The sequence below is a fragment of the Akebia trifoliata genome, chromosome 16 (genome assembly GCF_017979445.1).
Source record: "Akebia trifoliata isolate Shusen 1 chromosome 16, ASM1797944v1, whole genome shotgun sequence".
Classification (NCBI taxonomy): Eukaryota; Viridiplantae; Streptophyta; class Magnoliopsida; order Ranunculales; family Lardizabalaceae; genus Akebia; species Akebia trifoliata.
In genome coordinates, this window is record NC_141390.1 from 28531023 (window position 1) to 28549227 (window position 18205).

General features: G+C 34.9%; 2 protein-coding genes across 7 annotated transcripts; both read left to right on the forward strand.

The window, feature by feature from the left end:
* Positions 1 to 427: 427 nt before the first annotated feature.
* On the forward strand, positions 428 to 9626 carry LOC147383278 (Mitochondrial inner membrane translocase complex, subunit Tim44-related protein). Of its 3 annotated transcripts, XM_086428682.1 has the most exons (13): positions 428 to 777; positions 908 to 948; positions 1167 to 1270; positions 1514 to 1594; positions 3099 to 3181; positions 4474 to 4525; positions 4624 to 4713; positions 5410 to 5478; positions 5628 to 5729; positions 5862 to 5920; positions 6600 to 6668; positions 8734 to 8790; positions 9181 to 9626. In XM_086428682.1, exons 1-12 carry the CDS (start codon positions 707 to 709, stop codon positions 8768 to 8770), a joined length of 858 nt encoding a protein of 285 aa, XP_086284808.1. In that variant the 5' UTR covers positions 428 to 706; the 3' UTR covers positions 8771 to 8790; positions 9181 to 9626. The 3 variants fall into 3 exon arrangements, with proteins under 3 accessions (XP_086284808.1, XP_086284807.1, XP_086284806.1); XM_086428681.1 differs by lacking the exon at positions 5862 to 5920 and having other exon boundaries at positions 430 to 777; positions 1173 to 1270; XM_086428680.1 differs by lacking the exon at positions 5862 to 5920 and having other exon boundaries at positions 434 to 777.
* A 3283-nt stretch (positions 9627 to 12909) lies between these two features.
* On the forward strand, positions 12910 to 17265 carry LOC147383279 (uncharacterized). Of its 4 annotated transcripts, none has more exons than XM_086428821.1 (5): positions 12910 to 13014; positions 13520 to 13801; positions 14075 to 14166; positions 14312 to 14425; positions 16824 to 17265. In XM_086428821.1, the coding sequence occupies exons 2-5, from the start codon at positions 13597 to 13599 to the stop codon at positions 17016 to 17018; spliced, it is 606 nt and encodes a 201-aa protein (XP_086284947.1). In that variant the 5' UTR covers positions 12910 to 13014; positions 13520 to 13596; the 3' UTR covers positions 17019 to 17265. The 4 variants fall into 4 exon arrangements, with proteins under 4 accessions (XP_086284947.1, XP_086284948.1, XP_086284946.1 ...); XM_086428822.1 differs by lacking the exon at positions 12910 to 13014 and adding an exon at positions 13058 to 13243 and having other exon boundaries at positions 13587 to 13801; XM_086428820.1 differs by lacking the exon at positions 12910 to 13014 and adding an exon at positions 13059 to 13243.
* The last annotated feature ends 940 nt before the right edge of the window (positions 17266 to 18205 follow it).

Below are 18205 nucleotides of genomic sequence, written 5' to 3' on the forward strand. Positions count from 1 at the left end.
TTTAAAGAGAAATCCTTTTAAAATATTTTATAATTTCAATTCAGACCCAAAATCTCTTATAAGATATTTTTTAAATGAATAATGCTAAAATGACCTCACATCACACATCTTGACGTGAAAGTGTATGGGAACCATAGATGCTTTTAATCAAGATATGATTGAAAAAGCATCTATGATTCCTATCCACTTTCACGTCACGGTTTGTGATATGAGATACAATCTTGAGGTCACTCCACCAAGACTCTTTTAAAATTCTAAAGCCATCCCAACTTCTCTTCTGTCAATTCAAACATGATGGAGAGAAACTGAGTTTCTCTTCTCTTCTCTTCTCGTAACAAGTTTCTCTTCTCTCCACTTCTCTCAATCTCAACATTGGGTTAATGTGGGTCCACATATTTCCATCACATTATGTAGCTTATGCACATAGCGTTGCTGCACCAAATAATTCCTCCTTAAACCTCAAGCTTGAACCTTAATAAAAAAAATCACCTCCCTTCGTCACTCGAGAGGGTTCTTGCTACTGTGTGTTCAGCCACCAATGTTTTTGCCAGAAAGCGAAAATTAATGCAAATGCCCCACATCACTGTCAATCTTAAACCCTAATTTACTCCCCAAAGATCCCTCTTTTTAACGCGATAGAAGACAAAATTCAGATCACAAGTTCCACTAAAATTTTCAGGTTCAGATCGAGTAACTGAAGTCAAATATGGCATTTGTTCGATCACAGAAGATTCGATTTCTCTATCGATCACTTGAAGTTCGAGAAATCTCATCTTTGTAAGTTTGAATCTCCTCTTCTGAGATGTTTTCATCATTGTTACTCGCAAACGTTTCAATCCTCTTCGATCCCTCCTCACTTCATGGATTTGTCCGAGCTGATTTTTTATTTATATTTTTTCTTTCTTAGGTTTGGAAGCTCAACAATCTACTCAAGTTTGGTTGCAAAGGGTAAATTACTAATTACTATACGAAGCACAGAATCTTTCCCATTTTTTGGGCCAAAAAAGAATTTTTTTTTTCCCGGAAGGCCAAAGTGCCTATCCGAATTTGCATTAGTTTTGTTGTTATCTTCTTTTAATTCAAAATTTTGGATTCTTTTTGTGAGAAAAAGGTTTCAAAAATATATTTTTCTTTGTTTGATTTGGTTTTCCATATATGATAAATAGTTTCAGGACCTTATGATCAGAGCATTTCGACTTGCTCGTCATATAAGAGCCATGGTACTTGTCCTTGGATTATAGGAAGTGCAAAGCCGCTTCGTTCTATGATGGTAAACTCCCAAAACTTTGAATTCCGGCCAAAGGGTATCATTTAAGAGATTCTATCTCTTTCACCAAAGTATTGCATTGGTGAACGCTCTGCTTATATTTGTATTACTTTGCAATATCTTATGGGTGACTTTTATGTCTGATTTGTTATGCAGCTTTGCTTTTGAATCTATAAGCATGCATCTTGATTTTCTTAAGTTTTTCCAATCTTCTCAATGGTGTATAAGTGCTATTGTTTTTGATAGGCTGCCGAATTACCAATCTTCTCGAATGACACAAGGTTTTTAAGCACACAAGCAAAAGCACCTCCTCAAGCACGGCCCATGGTATGCATATATCAATTCAGCTCTATCATTTTGTGGTTTCTCTTTTACTACTGTTTGATACAAATTTTATTCTATAAATTTTGTACAATTGTTTATTAGCTCTAACAGACTTCCCTAAATACAGAATCCTAAAACATAATGACCCTTGCATTTCTTTAGTTGTCTACCGTTTCTCCTATATGGTTATGCCGCATGGAGCAAGCTATAGGTCCAAGATGATGTGGGGCATGGTCATAGAGAGATTTGGGCTTAAGCTGACTTGTCAGAAACTTATATATCTTTCACAAAGGCAGAATATTTTACTGATTAAAAAAGCACCCAATCTAGTTTGCGTTTCTATTCCTTGTCCTTATTTTCCATTTCTATGTCCATAGCAAAACATCTAAAACATATTATTAGAAATATCTGGTGGAACAATGGGACACCATAATATCACCTTGTAGACTGAAAAATCATGTGTTCCCCGAAAAATAAGAGGAGTCAAGAAAGTCAATGCCATGGATCAAGTTTTATTGGGGAAACAATTGGAGGATTGGCGTTTACAAATCAAATTTTTGGAGTAGAGCTAATGAAGAAAAATATGGGTCTAGAAATGTTGATTTGTTCCTGGGTCTTTATGTGCTAACTAACAAAAAACCCATTTGGTCCAAGACTTTAAGAGTGATTGGAAATTGAGTTTTTTTTTTTTTTTTTTGGATTTTGGCTTTAAAAGATCTCTCGACCATTGGGAAATATATGCAGTTACTGGTTTGCTTTGCCTTCTTAATAATATTCTTGTTTTCTCTCCCTTTATGTGAAAGATAAGTGGAATTGGTCAAGGAATCACAATAATTTGTTCACTATTAGATCTTTCTTTTCCACCCTTGATACCTAGTTGGGCGTTAACTATCATGCTTTGATTATTTGGGGTTCAAAGCATCTAGAGTGGCATTTTTCATTTGGTTTGTCCCTTTCGACGAAGAAACTAACAAATATACAATGAAAAATAAAAATCTACATCTCCACTTGAATAAGTGTCTCCCATTTGGACACTTAAGTCTTCAAAAATACCCCCTTAAAATCTTTTTTGCATCTATGCCCAATGGAACATGTGAACTTTGATTGATGTGATAATGTCTTGAAAGTCTACTCCTTTCCTTAGTAAATCCTATTATTCCTTACCTTCCAAAAGAGCCCTCATACTAGGAGAAGCTTCATTATTTGCTCATCAAGAGATATGCACGTCAAGTACAGCTCTACCTCGTGTTCTTTTTCTATAAAAGGGTAATGGTTTGTTTTTGCAACCATATATGGGCATATACAAGTGCAAAGAAGTGTAAGCTTTTATGAGGAAGAATTTTTACGTATTAGTAACAACTTCTACTTGAAAAGCATAATTGCCCATCTTGTAAATGTTCTTGCCTTACTCGTATTTCTTGCTAGCATCCTAAAAAGGTAATCATATACTTTTTTATCTTTATTTTGGTAAAACATGATGATGTACCTCATGAATTTATCTATGTAGGGGGCTTTGAAAGTGTTCATGTTGAGTCCTGGGATTATCTATGAGCCATATGGTCCTCGTGAATCCATTTCCTTTTTGAGAAGGTTGGTCACTTTCAGCAATTTTATTTTAATTATCTTATTTGATACTTGAAGATTTCACTGTTTAGCGTTTATTTTAAGATGAGTGAAACATGGAAGCCATTAAACTTGATTTCATGGCTATTTATGAAGATTAATTTTTTACTTAATCTCTTATATAGTTTTGAGATCTTTTGCTAATTATGCATGCTGTCAAAATGAACATTCAATACACAATCTATTTGGAATTGAATGTTGGTAACTAGTGAAACATTTCACCTTGTCTTTGCATTGGATGTTTCTCTTTTTGAAATCGTACTTTAAATCCAAGATACAACTAATTGAGTTGTATTCAACCTTGATGTTTGCAAAGTTTGGCCTTATCACTATTCTTAGATGTAAAAAGTACCAAGGCACCAACCTTGCTGAAATCACCAACTCTAATCATACATAAATGACTTCCTCATGAAATTTTGAAACAAGTCATCAATACCTGAAGGGGTAGATTTCCATAAGAGCAACAATTGGAATTAAGCTTAATCTTGCATCTTCAAGAGTGAACCACTGCACATGAATAATATCGGTAGAGGAAGAGAAATAAGGTACCGATCTCCAATCTCTGAAAAATAAGGCTACCTCTCATGCTTACATTTCTTTGAAAAACTAGTGAGAAATCATCATCACAATTAATGCAAGTCAAAGTGGTAGGTCTTCTAAACCACATGGTCAAAGATCAAAGATCAATAGTTGTTTCAAGCCACAACAAATAGATGCGAGGAGAAGAGGTCCAGGTTTTCAGATCCTATTGAGCCTACGTATCATTAATGATTAAGAAGCATAACTTCTTACTTAGATATTTGGTTGAGAAGATGTTAGTTGCAGTGGCTCATTTTGGGCATAATCATCATATTCAACAGAAGTTCGGGTACTTATCAGACCCTGTCCTATGGAGCTCTTTTGCATCTTAATAACCTTTGAATAGATGTGCTTAATTTGTGTTCAAAGGTTATTAAGATGCAAAAGAGCTCGGTCTGATAAGTACCCAAACTTCTGTTGAATATGGTGATTATGCCCAAAATGAGCCACCGCAAAAAAAAATCCTTTGAATAGATGTGCTTAATTTGTACTTATAAAAAAAAAAAGGTGCTTAATTTGTGTTGTGTTCTCTTCATTTACTCTGGAATTGCTTGACCTAGATGCATCTTCAAATGCTGGTATTGCACATACTCTTTGAGCTTATGGCGCACGGATTTATCTTATCGAGATTTGATTACCTGTGATTTTACTTATAAAAGAAAAAATCATCTGTGATTCAGATGGTTCACAAGAAGTGGTTGGAGGAGAACAAAGGAGGATATAATTCTAGAGGTATTGATTGTTAATTTTACCATTGTGTATTTAAGTCAGCCTTTTTTATACGCTAAAACATATATAGTCAGTGACATCAAATGTGCATGTCTTTGCAGCTCAAGAATGCGTATGCTATTGCAAAGTTAAGGAAATCAGGATATTCAAAAAAACAATTCTATCAAGAGGCCGTTCAACTATACAAGGAGGTGCACCTTTGTTATATTCTTCAATTTTATTTTTAATATTAAGTGTGTGGATCATAGTAGTACTTTTTCATGGTCAAATCCTTAGTGACTGCATTTTTCTTTCTTTCCTTCTTTTTTTATTTTATTTTTTCTATTAGATATCAGCAAGATTGTATAAATTTGGATTAAAATTTCAGAATTATTTGACTTCCTACACTTGGCACTTAATATTTTATTAGATTTGTAAACAAAAATAGAACATATGATTCCAGCCAAAGATGCTAACAGATTTTAGTGAATGCTTCTTCTGGCCATGCATACCTTGTTCTTACTTTAGTATTTAAAGACCTCACCTTTATTTTATTTTTTTTAAAAAGTATTTTAAGACTTCTAATGTCAATTCTCTTGCTAGCTGTCTTCAGATTTCCTTTTATTTTCCAGGATATTCGAGATATCCCCTTGATTTCTTTCCATCTTTAATGGTTAATTCTATCCCTTTTTTCCAATCACAATTGGCTGTGAGATTTTGGTGATTGACCCAATTTCAGGGATGGGAATCGTTCACTACATACCCGATGTCCAGATCAAGAGTCTTCATTTGATGCGTGTATTGAGGACCTATTTTCCTTTAAAAATGTGCTTTGGTATCTTTCACAAGTTTTTTTTGTGAAGATGTTGGTTTCTATTCTCTGAGTCCATCAATTTATTTTTGCCCAGATAAACTCTATAATGGCAAGTGGCGACAAAAAGGCTTTAAGGAAAGCAGTTACAGAAAATATGTACTCTGTAAGCAAACTTTTTTCCCCCCACATTATTGTCCACTGCACCCAATTGACAATTTAACAGTTTTCTACTGACCAACTTCCAATAACGCATCAGCATTTTATTGTCATTTCCAATATTTCTGCCATTATTGTTTGGTTTGAAAATGATAGGCCCTCAAGAATGAGATTAAACAGAGAGAAACAATGTGGAGTAGCGTTTACTGGGAATTGGTTGAACCAATCCAAAAAATACGAACTTTGCGAGCTAGACTGGTAAGCACCATTTGTTTGGGTAATCCACATGCTCACACACACCCACACACCCACACACGCACCCACGCACGCGTTCACACACACTGAATAGCATGATCCCAAAACCTTATAAAAGATGAATATTCAAATCAGATGGGAGGATGTGAAGCTGTTCTGCCTGCCCGTTGGATATGTGCAGACATGGTGTGGAGGTAGGATGGTGGTGATGGGTGGTGACCTAGCGTAAGCCTTCCAAAGAGTTACATAGATCAGATGTTAAAAGTATCCTATCAGGTTGAGAAACATGTTACCTATATACTCAAAATCTCTGTGGACACCGTCTTCTGCCAACTCTTTGACCAAATTGTGACACCTACTAGGCTTTGGGAAACAATAGGAACCACCCTCATACCATTTCCTTAATGTGCCCACTTATGTGTATCCAGCCATGCCAGGCTTTCTATTCTTTAGTGGCCTAAATAATTGCATTGGACAAATCCCCTTCGGCCCTTCCAAACCAAGCATCCATTGATTAATATGGGAAGTACTTCAAATTAAAATCAAAATCAAAATCTTTGCATCTTTTTATTGTTTCTCTTTCGATAAAATATCAATACTTAGCAACAAAATAATCAACAGAGCATAGAATTAGGTCTGCCCACCTCATCATTTGATCAGATGACCAGGTCAATTTTCAGTCCATGAGATCTCCTAGATGGAACCTGTGGATTGTTGGGTTCTGTGGACATGGTAAATAGTATTTGGTATTCGGACTGTTTTTTTAGAACTTTTTTAGATAGGTAAGCTAGACCTGATTGCGCGACCTCAAAATTGCGTTGCACTTGCCCCACCTTTTACAGGGTTAAACAAGATATCTGCTGTCCTTTTCAGATTGGCGTTGATAGAAATGACCTCAGCAAAGTATTTGTTCAGCTTACACTTGAGTTCCTTGCTAAGCAGGTTAGAGAACTGCATAAGAACTTCTAATTCTTCGTTTTTATTTTTTATTTTTTTATGTTAAATTAAATATCTATTATCAAAATTGATGTTTAGAGTAAATTCGCATTTGAATTATAGTTTTGCCTCCCCAGCATAGTTGTTCAATACCGCTTGCAGACTGGATTTAGATGGGATGTCTTTTGCAGTTTTTGGTCTTGTCTGTTTTTTTAATCGGTAAAATAATATACAACTTATTTTAAAACTATGGTTTGGTTTTCAACAATGAAGCATCCAAGGAGGACACCTTATTTTCAAATGCTCTAGGGTTCCTTTCCCTCCAAATTGTCCATGCCACAGTAGCAGGGATCTTCCATAAGATGTCCTCTCCTAGAGATTACCTTTATGTCTAAGCCTACAACCGATCTGAGATACTTCTAGACAGCGTCTGATATATCCTGAAATACTCGAAATAAGTAGTCAATATCTTCAGGATAAGAGATTTTCCACTGTTTCTTCCTCCCTTTTACACATTAGACACCTGTTTGGAATCTGGAAATGCTGCTAATTAAATAATTGACAGTCAAAATTTTATCTGGACTGGTTGTCCACATAAGAAAGCCACTTCGGACGAAATAGGAAACCCCCAAGGGATTTTGAAAGGAAACAGAAAAAAAAAATGCTCAACCCTAGTGAGCTTGCTATAGATTTAACTGAAAATAAGCAATTGGAGCTCCATCTACATTCTCTAGTATAAGATTCCAATGCAACCAAACTTGCACTTCCAAGTCTATCAAGTAAAGATGCCGTATCATTGATGTCCCACGGGGTCTTGTCTGTTTATTTCTTGACATAGTGAATTGTAAATGAATATATGAAGGCTTTGTTTGTGTTTATGGCTTCTCAAAATAGAATATAAAAGTAGTATGTTGAAACTCTGCAGGCGGAGTCTAAGCTTGAATCTTGTAGATACCTGACTAATAACATTTTAGGGCTTTCTGTGGGACCTGCGGAGGCTCAACAAGGGTCCCCTTTCTCCTTTATTTAACTTTTGAAGTGGCAAGTTCCCCAATGCCTCTTTCATTATTCTATACCTGGTTGTTCCACTTGAGAAGGGATCATCCAATGGCCATCATCTACGGGTGTTCATTTCTCTTTGAAGATTTCTTATCCCACGCTCTCGAGTCATGTGTCATGTGAGGAAGTGACCGGACTACTTTCCAATCCATCCGATGGCATGATCAGCCAGATAGAAACGAAACCGAAGCTTAATCTGTTGTCTCCATAGTCCTTGGAATTCTTGATCAAGGGCAAGCAAACTTTTTCTATCTCAGTGTCTCCGGTATTTGCAAGCAATGTGTAAGAGCAAAAGTAATTTGGGTAATGGTGCTGGACCTTGACCACTTTCACCATTGTAATAGTTATAATGCTAGGCACTTTGTTTTTTCCTGTTATGATCAATATTTTATTTTTAAATATGACATATAATATTTTCTATTTTGAAGGAAAGTGAAATAATAATAATAAAACATTATAATGATCCCAAAGAAATAAGACGATGACCTTTGCATTGGGACACTATTAGAATGCGAACTGGATGGTTAGAGTGTAAGTGTGCTTTTCTGGGGTATTATGATTGATGCATCGTAATCAAATTAAAAAGAAAAGTTTATAAGATGACTGTATGACTGGCTACATTCTATGGAGCTAAATGTCGGGAATCGAGGAACATGTTCATAGATTGTGCATTGCAAATATGAGGATGCTGAGATGAGTGAATGGAAAGACCAAGAAGGATAAAATTGTGAATTAGCAGATTCATGAAAATGTAGTAATAGTACAACTAAATTGTGCTTCTTGAATGTGAACCGTATCTCAGAGAGTTGTACTATGCATGTTTGGTTGCTGTTGAATTAGTGACTCTGTCATGATTTTCGTAACAAATTCTTGTTTGGAAAGTAAATGACCGATTCCTGTGGGACTGAATATGTAGACCTGAAGGTGTGATTTAGTTTATGTCATTTTTACTTTCATTTGTGATAAAATTCATCTTAGAAAGCTTAATGACAAGCATGCCTCATTTTTGCAGAAGTTTGAGGCATACAATTCAAATGGTACTGTTGTAGCTGGAGATAAAACAAAAGAGGTAGGCTTGATTATACTGAAGTTTTTATGCCAATTCAGTCCCAATATTGAAGTTCTTGATAGTAATTTATTGTTGTAATGGTATTCCCAACGTAAATAGCATTCCTAATGTGACAGCCATTATTAACAGTTATATCTCTGTTATAACTTATAATAACCAATATCCTGCCATTTTAAGACTAATGTAGTGTTAGATATCATTTTTTCTTCAAAATGTGTAAATCAGAGTCGGTAATAAAATAATAAAAAAATTAGAAAAAGTGTTGATTATAAATCTGTTACTGTTTGTTGTTTATTACTTTAACCATTGCAGTTTGTTTTCCTGTAGATTCTATCTACTCTTAAGAGTATCTGTTGATCCATGCGATCCCCATTTCCCATCTTTATGTAGGTACTTGTACGTGATATATGGGTATTTGAGAAATCTCTCTTTCACGAAGGAGCATATTGGCGCCTTTGCGGGCGGATTAAGTTATAATCCATTGTAGCCCAACTGTGCGAGATAGTGACAGATTGCAGCCATGACCCAGATTAAGTTATAGAATTTATTTCAGGATTTCTTATTTTTTATCTTCATTGACAGACAAGAATGCAATCCAATATTTTTTTTGTTACGAAAACACCTCAGCGGACAAAACAATGATCCTCACCTGGGCACTTGGTGGGTTACCCTTTGAAGGGTTCTTCTTGTCTTTTTGAGATTTTTGTTAGTTGCAGTTGAGATAGAAACAGCAAAATGAGCATGTAGAGCTATTTAAAATTCTGAGGACAATGAAAGGCCACATGTTTCTTTTACCATTTTATTTTATATATCTTAAAAGGATAATTAGTGGCCAACCTCATTTTATTGTGAACAAATTTGTGCCATGTGTATATGGGAAGCCTAATTGCCTGGGAAATTGATTTGCAATTTGGGGGGAACAAGAGCTTCATGTCCAAGGTATCTTTCTTTTATTTGGTCTACTGCCTTGTGTAAAATCCTGACTGTGGAGGACATTATGTCTCGGGGCATTTTTTCATTTGGTTTTCATTAGCTTTGTATGGAAAATCCTTTGTGCATCATCTTTGGTTCCATTTCTTGTCTTTGTTTCAGGTGATTTGGTGCTTCACATTATCATTCACCTATCATGTTCACTGAGAAGATAGGACATGCCTTTGTCATATAAACCAATTATCAAAGTTAATTGTATCATTGTAAATCATAAAAGAAGTATTTGTTTGCCCAAAGAGTTAAACTTGGAGAGAATGTGATCCTCCATTAAGTGTTCTCAATGTTTCATTGTGATAAAGTTTGGTCACCACTCACAATCACTCCATGTTTTTGGTGGAATTTTGAGATACCTCGTGTTTTCACTCGATATGCCTCTCTTGACCTCAAGCTTCTTTAATAGACTTAAAAAGAGTGACCCAAATGCTCTTGTTTTCAAGTAAAAAAACCCTAGATTTTTCTTCTCAGAACCAGATATTTTCAACTTACAGGTAAATTTTATTATTTTCATATTCAATCTTAAGATTATATTTCTTCAACCTTCAAACCTGACAAGAAAGAATTTTGGATAAATAGGAATGATGAAATTTTGGGTAGAAAAATTAGCAATTTTCTTATTAGGTTATGTTTAAAACCATGGGTGAAGATCAGATTGAATAGAAGAAAAATAATTTATCATAGAGATTGGAGAGCTTGAAGACAATTGATTTTGGAAAGAAAAATCAAATAGAATTTTGTAGGGAAGTAGAAAATAATGAAATTTTGTATAAAAAAAATCTGGAGTTTTTTATTTTATTTTTATTTTACATAAGTTAAGGTTTGATTGAAAAAGACGAATTCAAGATACGATTGAATAGATCAAAAATAATATACATCAAAGTTGAAGAGTTCCAAGTTGCCTGGTTTGGAGAAGGAACTAGGTTTTTTTCAATTTAACAAGACTAAAGGCAAGGGGGCATTTCATCACTATGAATACGGAAGGATATAAATCTAAGAGTCGTAATTTTCTGATGCCCCCTCTAACGACGTGGCATGGTCTAGAACCATAGATTTTTCCAGTCAGATACACAACTGCACATCCCTATATATATATATATATATATATTGTGTTGTGTATCCCGAGGAAATGAATCCATGGTTCTAGCACATGCCATGTCAAGGGCGTATAGGGGTGTGTCAAAGGGGGCGTTAGATAATCATTATTCTAAATCTAATTTTCAATAAATTTCTATTGAAGAGTTTGGAGTTTCCAAATTTATTTTACCAAAAGGTAAATTTACCGATTTGAGAATTTTTTTTAAATCCTACTTATCCAATTATTTTCCGATCGAGGTATCCAGGCTTCTTAAAACACCCAAGGGGCATGTGCATTACCCACCCCTGCTCTCTCGTGACCCCTAAGAGAGGGATTTGAACTCAAGACGTCTACTTCTTAAGATGTGATGGCCATCTCACAAACCCTTAAAAGATCATTGATTTGATGATTATCTCGAGTAAAGACGGAAAAGACATGAATCAATAATTATTATTCTTAATTTTATTGATGAATTTATTGTCTATACAGAATGACTTAGAAATAATTAGTTAAATAGAGTCCTGGGCAACTTCTAATTTTATTCCTAATAAAAAATAGGGTTTTGGGGGAAATAACAACATAAAGTGAAAGAAGAACTTGAACTAGAGTTTGCTTGTCCCAGCACGAGCATTCTTTTTGGGGTTAAAAGGGTAAAAAATAAAAAATAGTAAAATTGGAAGGATATTATTAAAAATATTGAGGGGGAGAGGAGAGAAAAGAAAATAAACTAAATATTAAGGATCCTATTCTATTGTAATTGTAGTGGGATATTTATACCCCTTAAAACTAGAGGTGCATGTTAAATCGAATTAAATCAAGAGTCGAATCAAAGCATTTCAGATTGGATTGGTTTGATTTTAACATATTTTGGCTTAATTATGGGTTGTTAAAAAACTCAATTGATTTGGTTCTCGATTCAGGGGTAAAACAAAATTGTTTTGAGCTTGATCTAAGGTTTTGAAAATAGACAGGTATCAAAATTCCTTACAACTCTCAAACTTAAAATTGAAATTCAAAGGTGAAAAATGATTTTTTATTTTATAATTTTTTTTTTTGAAGTTCATAGAATTTTGTCCTCTACAACAAAAAAAAAAAAAATCAAATCATGATTTTGGAAGCCACAAGGTGAGCCCAAGGACACTTGGTTTCTCCTATTAAAGGAACACCATTAATACTTGAACATCACTTGATATTACCTTAGTATACATCCCTTTTGAGGTGCTATCAATTCCATTTGAATTTCGATCATTGTACAAAAACAGTTAGGACTGAAACCTAATATAAACACATTCATATAATTTCCTTGTAGTTAAGGATATCATTGTCAAAACACCAAGACTCGGAATTAAGTAGTGGTTAAGGATATCATTTCAATATGTTAGTTGCCCTTCACATAAAGGTCAAAATCATGAATCAATTAACCAAACATAACCTGAATTAATAATATTTATTTTCAATGTATATGATGTAACTTCATAATATTTTTTGTCCACCTACTTATATTATAAACTAAAATAACGTTTGTTGAAATAATGTCATTTATATAAATAAAGAAAAAAAAAAAGAAGATCAAAATGTCTTCTAAGATATTATAAGCTAAACAATCTTCATGACTTTGAATCCTTACAATGCAAAAAATACTTCTATACCTTGGTAGAAGCCTTCCACAGGTTGGTTATTTATTTTCTTTCAACTACAAATACAAATTTATGTTAAAATATAAAAATAAAAAAAAATTATTTTTTCTTAAGATTTTGTAAGGTAAATGGGTAATTCAATTAAGGGTGAATGGATAGCCGAAATCCGAATTTGAATTCGAAAAATCGAATATTATCCAAAAATTTTGAATATCGGATTCGGATTCGAAAGTTATTTAAAAATCCAAACGAGTTTTGGATACAGATTCTGATATTGCGAAATCCGATCCGATAATATCCACTTCGATGTAATATATACATTATGTATTCATGATTTACAACAAAACTTTTATATATGTATATATAAGTGTCGTGTATTCATGTTATAGAACAAAATATAACTTTTTAACCTATTATCTTCTCTCACGTCTCAACACACAAGAACCAGTAGCCATTAACGATCGGTGAGGAGGGTTTTGACTGTGTGTTCCATACCCATCGTCTTCTCCGGCCGGCGACATCCAGGTACACATTCTCTCTCTTTCTCTCTCTCGCCTCTCTGTAAAATCCGACCACAAGTTCATGACTTACTTCCCCAAAACAAAACAAACAAAAAAAAAACCTAACCTAAAACCATCTTCTTCGTTAGGATAGACGGTTGTGGGTAATTTTACCTGAAGAAAACCTCTGATCAGTTCCTCGTGAAGATCGACCACGCAGCAGCAACAGCAGCAGCTCCTCGCGAAGATCCAAGGTAAAATTTCGTTATAAACTATGAAATAATGCCTGATTCTGTAGACACTTGCACAGAGTATGTTCATCATTCCTTTATTTTTCATTCACTTCAACTCTTTCAATCACAAGGGTGGTCTTTGACAACAAAAGGCTCAGTCATGGCTTCACGTATCCTAAATTCCCTCCAAGCCAATTTACCGTACGGCCATCTGAACCTCGAATAGAGGATTTTGTGAAAATTTTAGGGTCTTGTGTTATTTCAACTTTCGGATGATCAATGAGTTTGGCTGTGTAGGTGACTTTTAGTGATAAATTGCTTTGGATTTCCGAGAGAAGTTAAGAGTTAAAGTTAGGATTTGCAGAGAAGCTTTCATGGATCCAGATAGTGGAAGTCATGCGCCGCCTCAGCAATTGAAGCAGGAATGTCTGCCTCTCTTCTCTGAAGGAATATCGCTTATTCTTTCTCGGTGGACTGCACTTCAAATGGCTGTTGAAAATGAGTGGGGTGGAAGAGATTCTCGTCGTAAATCTGAGCAGCTCGCAGCAGATATCTTCACTTGGTTCTCTCAATCCAAAGGTATAATTAGGGTTTTGTGATTCGAGGTCAATAAAATTCAAGAACTTATAAGTTTTAAATTTCGATTAAAATTGAATTTTTAATGAGAAGTTCTTGTATTTTGTATGTGTATACTGTTCTTATAAAATGAAATAATATTTGGTTTATGCTTGATCGAAAACTTCTCATTGAGTTTGGAGATTTTGTTATCTAAGTTAAAAAATCTTGCTCAAACATTGTGATCAAAACTGCTCCTTGATTTTATTGACATTTTAATTTGCTTTTCTTTCACAGAGCCACTTTATATTGATGATTTAGAAAATATGATTGAGGAAAGCATGATGCTTTCCTTTAATACGGAGATCGAGGATGGAAGTGTCGAGGAGGTATGATTTGTTCTTTTTCCTCAAAAAGACTAGAATGTACTTTTCCCAATTAGGAAACTGGTTAATCTTTAGAAGAATATATTAAAAAAAAAAATATTGTTGATTGTTTGCTGCTTGTGCGTCCTTTTTCAATGATTCCAAACAGGTAGCAGAGCAGTTGATGATTTTGCAAGAAGAATTTCTGCAAGGCAATTACGAGTCAATTGAAAAACTAAGGAAATCCAGCTCAGGGGCTGAAGCGGTCTCTCAAAGCAGACAGGTAACCATAGTTACATCCCTTAGCATTAAAAAGGTTCTTTTTTGTTCTGTATATTAGAAAATTGGTCAGTTAGTCCGGATTCTTTTTGAGCAATATCTAGTGAGTATCAGTTGCAAAAGTTTTCTTGTAAAGCAATGTCTCATGATTGGGATTGCGTTTTTCCCTTATGATAAGAGAAATTATTGTGATTATAGTTGGCAAAAGCTTGTGAATGCTAAAAAGAGTGATCAATTTCAAGGAAATTGGTGAAATGGAAGAAAACTAGAGTTTATCCGTGCCTACATCATGATCATCCTCTTTGGGGTTAAGGAGGTAAAAGAGAGAATCAATAAAGTTGTAGAGGTATTATTGGAAAAGGGTAGAAGGGTATAGGCAATAAAGTGGGTATTATTAGAAAGGAGGTAGAAGAGGAAAGAGAATAAGGTTTGAGGGTATTATTGGAAAGGGGTAAAAGAGAAAAGGCAATAAAGTTGAAAGGGTTTGAAATGGAGAAAATGAAATAAATGGAGAGTTGATCTCAAGATTCGCCAGAGGATTGAATCCCAACCCCTACTTATGGGGTGATAAACATTAGGAAGTGAACTGGTGTGTTATACCATATAGATTTATGAAATTTTCACTTTATTTGTTTTGCAAGATTTTGAGAGGTAGTTGTCATAAAATCCAGGATACTTATTTGAAGGAACATGAAATTTTTTAAGTTAGGTTTATAGCGGATTTTTTTTCCACCATATTTAGTGGAATTGGTGTCCTGTTGATTTTTTTCTACTGTTCTCTTGAACAATATATCAGCATACATGGAAAGGGAGTTATTGGTATGTAGTGTATACAGTGGAGGACTTATGCGTTTTTGCTAAATTCTTTTTATTATTATCTCACATGTTACAAATTTTAAGATTCTGTGAACAAATTTGCGCTTATTTCAGGTGGATGGTTGACAGATTGGTAACCACTTTTTGTAGAAATGCTGCATTGAGGTCGTAATTTGTAAAAGTGTTCCTTGTGTTTGGTTATTGGTGGTGTTGCGAAACATGCTGCAAGCATCTTTAGTTACACTCTGTTTACTAGGCTTATTGCACCAACTTTACTCATGCTTCTTTAGTTACAATCTCTAAGGTATTGTTGACCCGCATCAAAGATTGTTTTAGATGAGCTGGATTGATTTTCTCTTTTCCTAGTGGTAGCAAATCTTGGATAAGGTTAGTCTGGATGTTTTATGTCTAACATTGCACTTGTCATGGGTTCAACCTGTAGGTTGTTTGTCAGACACTTGTCACACTTCATCTTACAACATGTAGGTGAATCTGAAATACAATCTTAACCAAGAGCACCATATAACTTCCTGACTAAAGAAAAAGGAAATGTAAATTGCTTTTCCTCTATTCTTGCCACTGTTGGACAACCCATTAACATTGCCACCATCCTCTATCAGAACTCACCAAAATCTCCATTTCAACCCTTTTTCTCCTCTCAACAACACTTTTTTTTCTCGTACTTCTCATCTATAAGCATTGTAAACCTGCAAGCAAGATGCGTGAGTCCCCAACACTTTCTCTACAATTTTGAGTTGTACCAGTGCTTAAAAGGACATCTCCCTCGGCTTACTACTCCCTATCTTGATGCCTTTGATGCGGGTGGTGATTCTTGTTTAATATACCCCACAAAGCAAAATGTCCAAGCTTCAGCTACCTTCTTTGAGAATCAACCCTTGGGTGAAGGGATTGATGAGAATGATCCATCATAAGTCACCATTTGTTCTCGATTGGGTTGCCTGGTTCTCTTCTACAGGATCTCTAGAAGCCTCCCAAGAAGAGATAGGGAAAGAAAGGACTCTGTTTCTTGGTATTTGAACTTCTCAGGTGCTCTAGAAACAAAGTTTTAGCATCTGAATCGGGGGGAGAGAGGTTTTTTTACTTGGTGGTCCATGGACATGGAAGGTTGAATATATAAAACAATTATTACAGTTTTTATGGCATGGCTCGGTTGCAAAAAATTGAACTTGCATTGAAAGGGTATGATCATGTCTTCGTATTGTCACAAAGATATTGGATGTAGAGCAGGAAGATGTTACTGTAGTCCCCCATCCTTTCTTGCAGCCTACAGGTAAAAATAATAAAAAGACCTTCCTTTGTTCAATAGTTTTTCTAACAGTTGGGATCACAGTTGTGGAAAGCATTCTTTGGTGCATTAATGTCTCAAATTCTAGACCCTCCTACAGGGGTCTTGTTCTTGACAGATCTGCTGGACCTTGTCCCAAAAAGTCTCTCATTTGGTCGTAGTTTGTACCATAATTTTTTTTTCAATAAATTTTCTTCATATTTCTTTCCTTTTGCTAAATTACTCAACTTTCATATTGAAAGCATAATAAAATGTGTAATTATCTTAAATGGTTCTACAGGTGATAAATGAAGATGAAGATGACGAAGAGAGCTCAGATGATGAGGCATCAGACATGGCGATGGATGAGCCAGATCCAAGCCCAAGGTTGAGTTTGCAGCCAAAAAATGTTTCAGTGGACGAGCAAAAGCCACCGGAAACAGAAGATGGATGGTCTGTAGTTCCCTCTAGGCGAAACAAGGGTAAAAGATACTAAGTTGAAGGCTCATGATTGTTCCCCTGAAATAGGATGTCTGGAGTTTATTTTTGTTTTCGTGTAAATTATCCAGTTTTCCAAGGTTGGATGTCAACTATTTAAAACTGCTCAAAATATACAATGTTTGATCTAAATGGTTTGATTAACGATTTATCGTGTTTATGTTTGTGAAGAGGTACTAACATTATGATGTGAATCGCATTATACGATTCTATGATGTATTTGTTCCATGGATTCCAATTTTCAATGGGTTATCTACTGCAATATCATGGTCGAATACAACTAAATCTGTGAATATTTGCTGGCCTAAAAAGAAAAAAAATGCTATAAATCGAAGTCATGATCTCCCACTCAAATAACCTTTTGGCAAAAATTATTGAATTATCTGATGAAAAGAGCCCAAATCCAATGGTCGTAAATTACTAATCCAAGAGGTAGTCTAGTGGATATAGATGGTATGGCTAGCCATGTCAGGCAAGCCAAATGTCATGGAGAAGCCACTAATGTGAGAAGATTTTAATAACTCATCTATTTTATCAATATAAATGATAATTTTGTACAAGAGCTAAGTTATATTGATATAAAAGTTGAGAATAATAACGCTGAAGTAGCATCGTGGGGGACATTAATGTGACCAGAATCATAGATGCTTTCATTGAAGATCTCACTCGTATTTTTATCAAAGACATCTATGATTCTAGCACACATCCAAGTTAGCCGATGCCCCCTCCTTCCCTCGGCCCCGGATGTCCCCCACGATGTTACTCTAGCACGACTCAAAAGTTAATTTAGATTCTCCTTGAATGAAAATATAAAGTCTTCTCGACTTATCACTAACCCAATAGAATTGCCCCCGTATATGTTATCTAATTGACCCAGTTTCCATGGTTTTAAAACTTGGTATTTTGTCTAGGCTCGACCAACAATACCGAGTTGGTTTGTTGATTTGTTCGTGTAATTTTAATTGGAAAGAGTTAAGGCAATGGTTAGGATCACCCACCACGGATTATAGAAAACTAAAGTTTTATCATGATTAGAACACCTCACCTATGTTGACATGTTTATGTAGATGTTAAAGGAGCATGTCGACATGCCTCCAAAAGATTTTTTAACTTATATTGACATTATTTGATCAATGATGACTTGAATATGTTGACGAAAAAAAAAACGGGTGTTGATATATACTG